The sequence below is a fragment of the Nestor notabilis genome, unplaced genomic scaffold, assembly GCF_000696875.1.
Source record: "Nestor notabilis isolate BGI_N333 unplaced genomic scaffold, ASM69687v1 scaffold20579, whole genome shotgun sequence".
NCBI classification, from domain to species: Eukaryota; Metazoa; Chordata; class Aves; order Psittaciformes; family Psittacidae; genus Nestor; species Nestor notabilis.
Genome location: NW_009945405.1, coordinates 45,020 through 58,795, shown reverse-complemented (window position 1 = coordinate 58,795; position 13,776 = coordinate 45,020). Strand labels below are relative to the sequence as shown.

At 46.4% G+C, this 13,776-nt stretch overlaps 1 protein-coding gene across 1 annotated transcript; it reads right to left on the bottom strand.

Annotated features, from left to right (window-relative positions):
• Positions 1–1,872: 1,872 nt before the first annotated feature.
• Positions 1,873–9,896, bottom strand: CD2 (CD2 molecule; the record flags this gene model as incomplete). Its single annotated transcript, XM_010022867.1, has 4 exons — positions 9,836–9,896; positions 6,700–6,996; positions 4,227–4,469; positions 1,873–1,992 (listed from the first exon to the last, which is right to left on the bottom strand). Coding segments are annotated over exons 1-4 (721 nt in total), but the record flags the coding sequence as incomplete, so codon positions are not given.
• Positions 9,897–13,776: the final 3,880 nt, after the last annotated feature.

Genomic DNA, 13,776 nt, shown 5'->3' with positions numbered 1-13,776 from the left:
TGCAACGACACGAGCATCCCGCAGTCAGGCACAGACTGAGCAGTCAATAACCAAAATCACCTCTGCTTGCACATCCCAGGCAAACCCAAAAGGTTTTTGGCTGCCTGGCTGAGGTCAAGGTACCTGGGGGCATTCGGAGCAGCTCTCCCCTCTCTGTGCTGGGGAAACCACCAGTCACCAGTGGACAGCCCCAGCCTGAGCTGCTCTGAACTGTGCTGGAAACAGGACACTGAAAGCAAAGTGAGATGCGACCACAGGAAGCAGTATCAAAGGGCTCTGCCCTGCCACTCTCAGTGCTGGAAGCCAGAGGCCCATTTTGGCAGCACTGATTTCCCCATGTGTAGAAGTAAATTCATGCCAGCCAACTCTTGATCACTGCCTCATCATTTCTGTAATGTCAGTCAGCTTAGTTTAGGGGTTGAGTCACTTGGGACACTGAAATGGCCTTAAGAACACACAAAACTGTTTCAAAGACACTAGTCACTCTCTTCTATTAGTTCTCATTTTCCCAGACTTCTCTTTTTCTCCATTCTTGCTGAATCCAGACCTGAGGATTGAGGGTATGCTATCAATGCACAGTTGAGGGAGTAACGTGTCCCACTCAAATAAGAACAGCTGTAATGTAGAGTAACACTCGAATGGCTATGCTTACACCACCATTGTGCTCATGAGCTATGGCAAGCCTTCTGAGATGGCATCCTGTGGTTGCAATGTAGTGAGCTCTCCCAGTGAATGGGGAAAGCTCTTGCCTATTCTTCATCATAACAACTTTGGGGGAAGTAGGAAAGTAATGGCAAGATACCCACACTCAGGTTTAGTGAGGTTGCACTCCCCTCAGCCATGGGACTGGTCGTGCTCACCCTTCTTGTCAGCCTGACCACGGGCACCTTTGAGACAGCAGCTGAGTTTTCTTTCAGGCATTGCTCTCTATCTTGACAAAGAGAGGTGCCTGTTGTAGTGCACAAGGAGCTTTCACTCCCATTTTCTAACTCAAGAACTGACTCACACAGAGAGTAGCTGTTGTTTGAGGCCACACAGGAAGCCCGACACAGTGTGTGGGGGCAGGCTTTAAACAAGTCCTGCCAGGATGACCTCCCTCCTGCTTTAGCTTCCCCACCTAGAAGTGGCCAGATGACTCTTCCTGAGTGGCAGCTTAATGTCCTCTGTCCACCCAAACTAGCAACAATGCCCAGGTTGTAAATTCAAGGCAACCTCTCTGTTAAGACCAAGAGCCCACTCTCAGAGAACACTGGTAGAGTATGTTCCATGGTCTTAAGGAGCCATGAATTTTGGGCCACATTTGAAATACCTGCCCACCCTGAAAACCTCAGCTCTTTACGGTGCCCTGGGTTGGGCCTCCAGTGCTGACAGGCCTCCAAGGACATTGTTCTGTCAAGAGGACAAGTTCTGTGAGATGCCTGAGGAAACTCACAGAAAAGCTGAGCTCTTCTTGCCCCTTTTCACTGTCTGCAGTGTTTCCAAAAGTGACTAATGATTTCAAGGATCCTAATTTTACACCATATAAATTTAATGTCCTAAATCTGCTGATGGGATACCTAATTTTACGTTTTAGCCCCACAGATGCTCATGACTGGTGGCCTTGGCCAAGCTTCAGAGGAGCAATACTTTCCCCACGAATAAAAAAAGAGCTTGACAACAAGAAGTCTTTTGTTCAAAGCAGTGCATCAGAAACCAAGATAGGCAATGCAGCTGATCTGCTGAGGTTCACCATATGCCAAAACCAGGTTCTTGCTCATGCCAAAGTAGAGAGCATGCTCCTGCCCACAGGACTCACTGTAAGCAGGAAGCTCTAAGAGTTTAGGTGGATGGTTAACAACATAAAACACAAGTGTTTAAGTCTTCAACACTTACCATCATTTGCCAGCCTTTCTGCTTTCTTCCTCCTGATACAATAAATAAGCAAAATCATGAAGGTGACAAAGAAGAATGCACCTCCTGCTATGCTTAAGATGAGATAAAGGTCCAGCTGACCTAGTTAAGGAAATGAAAGAAGATGTTAGGGAGAAAGAAATAACTTGCACAACGTCTGCCTAGAATTCTGTATTTCTTCCATCAACTGTAAAGGCAGCCCCAGTGAGAGAGCCCATCCTTTTGCCAGAGAAACTCTCTACACAGGATAAAGTTGCTGGTCCTCACTGTGGAGAATTTTGTCTGCTCCCTGATGGATCTAAGTTCTGCAGAAAATTGAAACCATTCCTGTGTGCCAGCTCATCTGATTTAAATTAGCACAAATGCCCTGGTCCTGCTAGCAATGGATACTTCTAAGGACAATGAGCATGCAGGTAGTGCACAGCATCTAACAAAACTAGACTTTCAAAGTACTTCCCACTGAGCTGGAAACACTGAGACTAGATCGCTTCAGAGCATTTTGGTACTTCCTCTTCAATTTTTGGCTGTAGGCAAATTTTCAAAAATAGTAAAAGGAAAATAACACAACCAAATATGCCAGTCTCAAAACAAGAGTTCAGTTTGCCCAGTGAGCAAAAATTTATATTAGAGTTCCTTATTGTTGCCAGTGAGGTTTGCGGGATGCTGCCCTTCCTTCACCACTTCCTGCTTGGGCTGTCCTCGCATCCAGTGTTCATGCTTGATCATGGGTGCTGTGGAGTGAACCAGCAGAAGTGCATCTTCCTTGGGGGACAAAGTTCCAAAGGGGATGGCACCACTGGTACCACTCTTACCATTCACTGGGCATGCGCACGGGGGGCAGAGAATGATGGCACAAACAATTTAAGGATGAAGTTCTTCCCTGTGAGCGTGGTGAGGCACTGGAATAGGTTGCCGAAAGAGATGGTGAATGCTCCATCCCTGGCGCTGTTCAAGGCCAGGTTGGACAGAGGCTTGGGTGACATGGTCTAGGGTGAGGTGCCCCTGCCCATGGCAGGGGGCTGGAACTGGATGATCTTGAAGGTCCTTTGCAACCCAAACCATTCAACGAATCTATGATTCTATGACTACAGTATAAAGGCCACCCACCACCAGCCTGGGCTGCCCCAGTGGAAAAAAGGAAGACAAGTACCCTCACTGATGTGGTTCTTTCACCTTTCTTAGCTGCCAGTGCTACACAGAGGTGTATTTTGCCATTTCCATGCCTATTTCTCCCAGCTGACTCTAAGTTGAGCCCTGGCAGATTCACACATGGTTAACACTCAACTGAGTCAACTAGCACAACTGAGCTAAAGTCCATCAGAAATATGCCTTGCCTGCTAAAGGTCAAAATTCAAGGTGGTAGGCCTCGAATGCGGGACCAGATATTCATGGAGGGCAGTAGGGTTGGGAAGAGGTCAAGTTGCAAGCTGAGGAGTTTGTAATCTACTATGGAGCCGGGCAGAATCCAGCCACCACACACAACAATTTGAGGGGTTTTTAGTTTGAGTAGGGAGGGTAGTGCTACAAGTCTTCCTGTGGGTTTTTTTGGTGTCTGAGGAAATGCTATATTTGTGTTTTGAAGATCAGTGTGGCAAACCTTTTATTTCTCTGCTAACAATGTGAGAAAAAACAAGCTCTGCCACCCAACTCACCCTGTGAAGGAAGAGCATTTCTCAAGGGTGAGAAGAAGTGAAATCAAGTATCTAGCTGATGACTAATGCCCGGCTATACCAGCAGTGCAGGCAGGCCCATGCTTGCCTGTCTTGTGCCCTGGGATGGCCAGCTTCAGACAGCATTTCCTAATTAAGACATGTTTGGGCTAGTTTGCCCAGGTAGACCAGCTCCAGTGGAAACAGCATTACAGTGCGCTCCGAGGGCCTCTCTGCCACTCATAAAGCTCTTGACTCCAGAAAAGCCTCTCTCCCTCTTCCAGCGACCCCCAGGCCTCTCAGAGGATGGGGAAAAACACCACTAGCCACAGGAGAAGAGGAGGAGCATGGCCCACCTCACATGCCACTGCCCCCAGCTTGGGCTTCCTGCTGTTAAAGCAGGGATGCCATAAGGGTAGCAGTGCGGTAGGCAGCAGCAGGGTGGAGAAGGTAGAAATGCAACAGGGTTGGGGAATGCCAAGCAGGAAGCATGACTCATATCTCTGCTATATCTCTGCTACCACAGCAGCATCAGGTCCCAGTAACTGTGGCAGTGTTAGACTTGCACTACTGGGTACCGGGAACCATCAATGCTCCTGACACCTGGACCGGTCCTACAGATACACACAACTGGGTCACACTTTGTGGGTCCACTTCAGCAGATTCTGGCAAAAATAGAGTTTTTACCTGAGCACTTAATTACTTTTTCAACCATTTTTTGGCTGACTTGGTTCTTAACAACACATCTGAACGTCCCAGCATATCGCGTGTGGAATTCCAACCTCGTTGCATTCTTTTGTATCTTTTTGCTTTTATCTTGAGTCACTTCCATTATAAATGTTTCATTTTTAGTCGTCTGCTTCACTTCACATTTGATAGATATGGTTTTGTTCACGCATTCAGCACTGAGGATTGGCTGAGGCACAGGCTCTGAAAAAGAAGAGAAGGGACAGGCACTTCTGAGATGGTTTCTCCTTTTGAAAACCTCCGTTATTAAGCAGAACAGAGTATTAGCCCCCAAGAAGCAGCGAGTAACACCAGCTAATAAGACCAGAGAAGAATATAGACCAAATTAGACCTCTACTAGAGAAGTAACATGGTCACGATAAAGAAAATACAGTATATTAGTCTACCTATTTTAGCCTGGCAAAGCAGAGCTGTGCCACTATGGCTGGACTACTTTCAGGCTGAGCATGGCCCGCAGCCAGCCAGGCAGGCAGGCAAAGGGAGGAAGCTCTGTTTTCAGGGGAGGCAGTGGATGGGAGGGACTCAGAGCCACAGCCCCCTCCAACTCCAGCATCCCAATGTTTTGGTGCAAATGAAGTTGGCTCTAATCCACCTGTGGCCATCAGGAGAGGCTGTTTCTAAGGCAGGACTAAAAGCTACTTGTGATGCTTTATGTACTACCAGTGGCACCCAGCTAGCACAACAGCCACAACATGAAAAACCCATCAAAACAGAACAGAAAACACAAAAAGAGACACTTCTTAGCTCTCAATGAGGCTATGTCAGAGAGAACTGGTTTCTGTCTTTTTTTACATCCTGCAAACAGCTAGCTACATTTTGGTTCCAGATTCTCTATCACTGGTGGCACTGAAAGAGCCAGAAAAGCAAACTGGCAGGGACATCACATGGGAAAACAATTAATTCCTACTTTTTAGACCAGGTAAACAAATCCATGCCAGGGCCACCTCTAGTTACAGCAAATAAGGGCTATTAGGTTTGTATTGAAGTATAATCTGTCTGATAAATGGCTCTAGCACCCAACAGTTACTAGAAGACTTTACTTCTAAAGCTGCATGTTGAAGGTAAGGCAACCTCTCTGCTGCACAGCAGATGAAAATGATGAAATGATGCAGCACACAGCTGGGTTGGAACCTTAACCTGAAATTGAACCCAGGACACCCCAATGACAGCTCAGTGGCTTAAAGCATGAGTAAATAGCATGAGGCCCTGATGACTTCCTGAATCTGTAGGTTGTTTGCAATAGTAATTCCCAAAGCAGTGAGATGCCCTCTCCACTCAGCAGTCCATTAGCCACGGAGCCTCCCACTGTACAGAAACCCTGCTAAAACCATTCCAGATGTTGTTGCTGCCTTATCAAGGCATCACTTCCAGAGTACCAGCTGGTGCCCACATACTCTAGAGGCTGGCAGAGGTGTGCACGCTGGCTGAAGAAGGACAGAGCAAAATCATTCCCTTGCTAGGAAAAAAAACCATGCTGCCTCACAGTTTAGGGGTCTGGAAAGGTGGCAGCATCCATAAAGGAGCAGAATAGCCATCACGTCTTCCCTACTCATCCCAAAAGCTTTGGACTGCTACCATTCTATCACTCAGGACAATACACAGCACAGGATTGGAGGACTGTAGGATGCCTTCATGCTTGGAACCCACGTAGCTGAAATCACCAGGCGGGTGCTTAAGTGTTCTTCAAACAGCACAATCTTTGTATCTGTGGTGTGATGTTATGCAAGGATAGGGTGCAGGATTCTCCTGTCCTTGCAAATTCAACTCCTGTTGTGCTGTATCTCAAAAGAAGTGACTGCTGGTTACTTTTAATGTTGAAGCAAAAATGCAGTGGAATTGCATTGCCTAAATACAGGCATTTAATGCCACCTGGGTTCCTGAGCTCTTCTCAGGAACTGGCAGATGGAGTGCAAAGTTCTCACCTTGCTGGAGCACTGGGTAGACACCAAAAGTCATAACTCAGTACCCATGAAATAGCACCAGAAGTGGTTGCTGTGCTCCCACAAGAGGTTTCTGGAAGCAGGGTGCTGCTGGGAGCACAGCCCCACTTGCATGGTGCTACCCCAGCTCAGGCCCCATCGAGGCACCGCCTTAGATGCTGCAGTGGGTTTGTCCACGCTCACCCTGATGTGCTCATTGTTGCTTGCTTGGACACATGTAAAAACATGTTGGCCAACAAAAAGGGGAACCAGAAAGATGCAAGAGGACCAGAGGGCATCAACAGGAGCAAGGGAAGGAGGAAGAGATCCCGGCTGCTGTCAGTGGCTGGAGGAAAGAGGTGAATATCAGAGAAGTCCCTGCCCCTAAAAAAGCAGAAAGGGGGGCAATGAGCAGGAAAGGCTGTAGGAGAGAGGGGGAATACCGAGTCTTATTCAGCTATGATGGAAATTGTATGGACAGAGCAAAAACTCACCCTGAACGATGAACATCGTGTGTTCTTCTGCCTTCAGTTTTCCATCCTGCTCATAGACAGTCACTGTGTACTGTCCACTGTCCTCTTTCACCGCCTGCTCTATTTGCAGAGTCCCATTTAGGAATATCTTACACCTGCACTGCTCTTTGTTCACATAGTACTTAACTTTCCTGTCCTTTATCTGAAGCAACCTTTTTCTGTTTTTCACCCATGTTGCATCATATACGCTCCCAGCAGCAGCGATGCTGAGAAGAGCCGACTCATTCACCGCCACGTAAAACCAGTTGGTGGCAGAGCCTGTAAAGGGAAGCACAACCAGCTTGTCAATGTGTCTCTAGCAGCACCTACTCTAGTGCTCAGCAGCTGCAGTGGTGACCCAAAAGGTCTTCACTTGCTACCTGGCCCACACACACACACCCCGAGTTGCCTAAGCCTCTCTGCATTACTGATGCTGTCTTCTTCCCCTAGTCCAAAGCACCTCTTGATCATTCATTAGATAAATATCAGTGCCCAGTTTAATTCTGAGAGCCAAGGAAGCTAAGAGTCCAGCTTTCAAAAGCTGGCTTTATACTCTGGCTGACTTTTTTGGAATGCTTTTGGATGCCAAAATTCACGGCTGCCCGTGGACTTAACACCGAAGTTAACCATCCCTGAAAACAAGGTCATTTTGGTTTTGCACATGGCACAGGCTGGTACCCAGAGCACCCGTCACTGCAAGCATTACTGTGGACAGCAAGAACACAAACTAGTAGTGGCCATGGACAGTAAGATCAGTTCAGCAATGACAGTGATGGTAATAATAATAATAATCATAGCCCATGTCAAACAGTGAGTGAGTGTAAGGCACAGAACTGGAGGCAGACCCAGTGCTGCCAACTTGCAGTGCCCCCTCCTCACCTCTCCTGGACACTCTGCCCCACTGAACTATATCCACTTGATTTTTCTAGCACAGAATCACAGTGTGGCGAGTAAGGCAGGCAGAAACAGACAGCTAACCCCATCCTGGGAACTGATCAGGCACTGGGGCCATTAGGAGAGAAGTAAAGGCTAAAAAGGTCTTTTTTCTCTGCAGATGTCCTTTGATGACAAGTCCCTTCTCCAACACAGGTGAGAGTCGGTGCTTCCCAAAAGTGCTACTGGGCAGCACTTGGCATGTGGCTGCTGAAGGGCATACTCAGGAAAGCCAAGGCTTCCAAACATCAATCATGTTACTACTCATGGAGATGATGTACGCCTGGGGCTGTGCCTGGGCAGCTTGTCCTCTCCCCTCCAGGCTCCTTCTCAGCCTTTGTCCATCTCTAGTGAACCAGTACTTTTGGAGTGCAGAGTTTGCTGGGAGGGCATTTCAGGGTACTGTCTCCACGTCTCCTTTGCAGGAGGACATAAAGGAGTGCTCACAAGTGTCAGGTGGGATAAACTCACTGACAACCAAATGGGCACTCAGAGCCATGGCTTATTTCATTTGTCATTTTCTTATGTTCATTCCTCTTCAATTTACAGGATAAAGCCAATTGGCATGAGGGGATTTCCCTTCACATCACCAGATAGAGTTGATTCTGCTTTAATTTTATATATTTTAAGCACTTTTTTCCCCACATAGAAAAACTATGCTTATGCATATTCTCATTACAGTCCTTCATTCCTGGTGTCTAGGACAATGCTAAACTATATCACAGAGAGGAAACGAAAGCTCAGTTGCCATTTCATGAAATCAACGATACTAGAGATAATCAAAGAACTAAAATAGTGCACTTCCACAACAAGAACATTAACACTGAAGTGCTTCCAGCAACTGAACCCCATCTGACGAGAGGCTGTTATTTCATTATGGCATTTCTCATGAGATATCTGACATATCTAATGAAAGGTTCTAAAACCAAGCTATCAACCAGCCCTGGAAGGAGCTATCCTCCACACAGATGTTGCTGAAGATTATACCCAAATATCTGAATTCTGATACTCATTTCTGCCCAGTGATGCCCTGGTATTTAGAACTAGTAGTAGGACTTCTTTGAATAAGAGATACTATAATTTATTCTTTCTGGAAGTAAAGAAAGAAGTTTTCAAGGATAATTTCATGGGATCTCTATGGATAGACCACCTGGATATATCTCTGCATGTTTATCTGATCTCCATAGGCTTGCTAATAGAAAGCTAATTATTCCACACATGATACTAGAAATACCTTTAGCTAAAGTAACAGCATTTCTGCTAATGCCAACTGAAATGTGCTCCAAGGAGCAGAAAGACCCAACTGGCAGCTCATTTGCAGTCACAAGAAAGAGTTAAAAGGAAAAGCTCCTATAGTAACTTTAGAGAATTAAAGAAGTCTTTAAAAAGAGTTTTCCATTCAAGGGAATAATCATCATTTCTGCTGGGGAAGATGTTTCATATATCACATACAAAAAACCAAACAAACAAAAATCCTTATTTATCTATTAATTTTGTTCTGGAGGAAAAGAGCATTAAACAGCCATACATGCAATCTGTAGCGGAATGAACAGAGAAAACCAACATCCGTGTATGATTGTATTGTCTCCATCTCTTCTAACTGTCTCTAATCTATGAGTTAACACCTTAATTAAGTTTTTAGATTAATACTTTAAAAAATGAGAGTAATAATATGCAAAAATATATAAAAGATGTATGTATTTGCTTGCTATTTTCACATCTTAGACTTCTTCAGCTCCACTGAAGACACTGAGATATATCACTTTCTGTTAATATTTATGGAATAATATAATTCGCACTTTCAAAAGATTCACTCAATCTTTGGTAAGAAAAGGAAATTACATGCAATAATGCACAATGAACTGGATCTCTAATGTAGTACAAGGTACCTCGAGGGCAGAGAAAAAACTACATGACGACATTTCTCATTATACATGTGTCAAATTAAGACTCATTAACTTAAAACCAAAACTGTTTACAGCTTATTATAACTGGAATAGGAAACTCAGATCCTGCCCTCCCCCGGCTGAAAATTAAATCAAATAACAACCCAAAGGTCTTCACTCACTAGGAAAGTGGAACTAGTTTCTTATCACCAACATCCCACCAAGTTGTAAATGGTTTAAGATGCAAGTTTAACAATGCTAGCCTGAAAGCACAAAAAAAAAGGGTAAGAAAAACTCACATTTTACACTGGGAAACAAAAGCAGCAAGCACTTGACTAGGAAAATCCTCCCAAAGTTCATTCTTAGGGTGAAAAAAAATCCGGTGTCGCCTTGTCTAATGATAGCTCCTGGCAGGTGGAAGGATTTTCTGCTGTGAGCAGGCAGTGGTGGGATGTGTCAGCACAGCCCTCGTGCCCTCCTCCCCTCCACCCGCTCTCACCCCAGCACTTCTCGTTTCTAGCACAGGCACAAAAACCAGGGGCAGAAGCACCTCTTGATGCAGCGTTTTGTCAGGATAGGGACAAAGTGCAGCGACAAGGAAAACGCACACAGGAACACCCCTGAAACCCATCTACCCAGCTGGAGGCCTTCATCCTCTTCAATGTTCACCCAGAGTTCAACTCCAGCACCCACATCAATCCTATTGGGATGGGTGCATTTTTGGGGTAGGGATGAAGGGAATCCTTCTGCTGTCCCACAGCCTCAGCAGCAGCAAGGGGACAGCAAGCCCAGGACCCCCAGTGGGGAGCAGGTAGCCAATGGGTGTTGGACAATGTGTAGAAAGGAGATAGATACACTTCTCTTGGAAACCATCAGGGTCAGCTTCACATCAATGTCTGATCTATGAGAAGCTGGCTGGTGCCACACAAAGTGTCCTGCAGGCACAGTGTGAGCAAGCTGAGAAAGCAGGGGATGAACACACTGCCTTGTGCCTGGGCAGAAAGCAGCTCTGAAGCTGGTTGGTGTGGGAATGATGAAAGAAGCTGGGAGGAGGCATGGGACTTAGCCCTAAAGACATGTGAGAAGCTTATAAAATCTTTATTCCTGATTCCAATATCAAACAGGTGGGGTGGTGAGGGTTTGGAATCATAGCATCCCAGCACAATCCCTCTGCTACAGTGGCCACTGAAATCTTCCAGCATTTTATCGCTAATGTAGACCAAGAAAGATGACAGAAAAAAAAGCTGTGTTACAGGAGATGTACAATGTCAGATGAACCTTTTTCCTTCATTCATGTCATTCTTCTTCCTTGCAAGTATAGGAAGATCTGATAAGACACCTCCCCTTCTCTGGCTTTATCATCTTTTAACTGGTACTAACGCTGGTAAAAACTACCCCTTTTGGCACGAAAGGAGAAAAAGTTTTCTGAGGTGAAACATGCCATGGTCACAGTATTGGTTCCTCCACACAGCACAGGAAAACCTAGCTTTTCTTCCTTCTTTTTGTTACTGTTTCCTTACGAAGAACACACAAGAGAGGCACACACAAAGGGAGAGAGGAAGCAGCAGCAGCAAGATGACATTTCTGTGTCCAGCATCTCTCTGTGGAGAAGAGCGAGCCGAGGGCAGGGGCTGCTGTGACGAGGCATCTCCCCAGCCAAGCAACACTGTGCGAGCAGCGCTGGCCCCAGGGCTCTGTGGTGACCTCTTTCCCCAGCCACACTGGTGAGGACATGCAAGGTCTGCACACTTGGACACATCAGCTTCCAGCCCCAGCCTCAGCACCTATGGGGACTTGGGCAAAGGCAGCAACCCCGATTTGTTCCACTGGGTCCATGAAGCAGTGCGGAGGGGGAGGCCCCTGACACACTGAAACCACTGCCCACACTCTGCTCATCCTTGTCTTGGTTATTTCTCAAGGCAAAATCCCTCAAAGCCACCGCCTGCTTTGAGCATACCTCTGCACTTTGCCTGTTTGTCAGATCACCAACACACAGGGGCAGGGACTATCGTCCTGCTCCATACACACACCGAGCCTGCTCGGTGCTGTCCTGCTCGCTGGGTGCTGCAGAGCTGCAGGCAGAAACGGGCATTGGTACAAATGAAGTACAAATGGAAAGACACGTGTGTGTGCGAAGGTGAGAGAGAGTCAAAGACTGATAGCAGCAAAACGAGGCTTGAAAAGGATGCCCTGTGCTTGTAAGGCCACTACTTCCAGTTAATCAAGTCTGCCATGCAAAGATGCCCATGCTTTTGTAAAAGCACAGCTGAAACGTCTCAGACTGGAAGCCCCTATGCTGCAGACAACCAGTTACAGCACATCAAGCGTGGCATCCATTTTTCATCTTAGAGCAACAGGTAGACAGGAAAAGAAACCACTCCTAAAGGACATAAAAACCCTGTTGAAAAACGAGCTTGCTGTAAACAGTGAAGAGGCCCTCCAGAAAGGTGGTGAGGACACAGTAGTTGATGTCCCCTGTCCTCTGTTCATCACAAACATGACCCCAAGCTTTTGTACTTAGGGATGTGTGCACAAAAGCAACTTGCTTAGAGATTTTGTGTAACAAAAGCACAGCTCAGCCAACAAAGGGGCACAGCACCCACCTGTAACAAGGATTCCCCACGAGATCCTGGCGTGTACGTGGTCCATCCCACCGAGCAGCCCCTTTCCCAACCAGCGTCGGAAACCTCTTGCACCATCACACCCAGCTAGACAAGGAGAAAGCAGCCCTTGTCTCTAACCTCAGCCTTCCTGCCAGATGAGAAGTGGAGAAATGGCAATAACCTTGCAGCTTTACCCTCCCTCTCTTGACAAGCAAGACAATGCTGTGTTGCAGTCTTGGCTGGGCTTTGACACCGGTTTAGAAGGAAGGGATTTTCTGCATGTTACTAGGAGGAAGCACGGGAAGCCCCTGCACTGATGTCTCCAGTTTCCTACAAGGAAGGCATTAAGGAGTGGGTATCTGAAGGTACCTCTGGGAAGTACTGCAGCTTTGGGCTACTGCCGCAGAGGAGCTCTGGAGGCAACAATGTGCCATGGGACACGTCCCGAAAACAGCTACAGCAGAGAACACTGTAAAGGCTCCACACCGACTGGCAATGCCCCTCAAGGACATAGCAAGAGCTACTGCTGGTAGCTGTGTCTTGCCACAGCCCAAACACCAACCCCCAGCTGGGCAGGATGATGTGAGATCTGCCAGGCCTAGAGACAACTATTCCCTCACACTCTCCTGCTCGCTGCAGACACCCTTTCTCATACCCATTACACAGGAAGTAACACTGCTGGGCTAAACACAAGCCAGCTAGAAAAACAGGGCATCAATAGAAAAGTAAATGCCTCCCAGTATGGTGGTGCTGGACCTGTCTTCAGCTACGCCTGTGATGCTCAAAGCTCTTTGATTTAGGCCTCTGTTTAGCCCATCACATTGCTAGACATTTCCATCTTACGATAGACAGCAGAGCAGAAGAGGGAGTGCAGCTGTGACAATGGGCTGTTTCTTTGCAGTCACTGTGGTATTGTTTCCACTGCAAAAGCCACAAAGTGCTGCAGGCATATGCATTTGCTTTTGTTGTTTGCTCTCTTTTACTCTTCCGTTCATTGTGATACACTAAGTGGTTTCCTCACAAGGAATGTAAGTATCATACTTACATATACATGTAGAGATGGCGGACTCCCACACACCTGAAGGTAACATCTCAAGAGATAATATGTAGATGTTCCCAGCCCTAAGTCTTCAACCTAATGATGAGCCAATAAACATTCATGCTTGAGGCTTATTAAGATTAATAAATTTAAAAAAAAAGAGATATAATTTTATTAGATCTACTAAGGTAGAAGTGTGCTTGTACTCTTTCTTGTGAAGGAAGAGTACAAGTACACTTAGCATGTTCTCAGGAAAGTCAGTGTGCAATGAGCCAGGGTGGATGTGTAGACCATCTGCTAAACTTGCACCATCTCATCTGGTATGAAGCAGAGGTCATATTAAAGTATTTGCATGCAATACTCTTCCCTGAAAGAAGTCAGACACCCTGCACTCACCAGCACCCAAGACCCTCACCGTGAAAAATGGCAAGAGCATTACAAATTCATATCTCTCAGCTTCTCACAATGACAGGCCTAGTTTATGAGGAGAAGAGGGAATGTGATCTTGATGGAAACACGAGATGGGCAATACATGTGGAGGCAAAACTTTGGCTAAGGCTAACCTTGTTCTTGGGAGCTCTCCTGGGTCTGTGCCCTA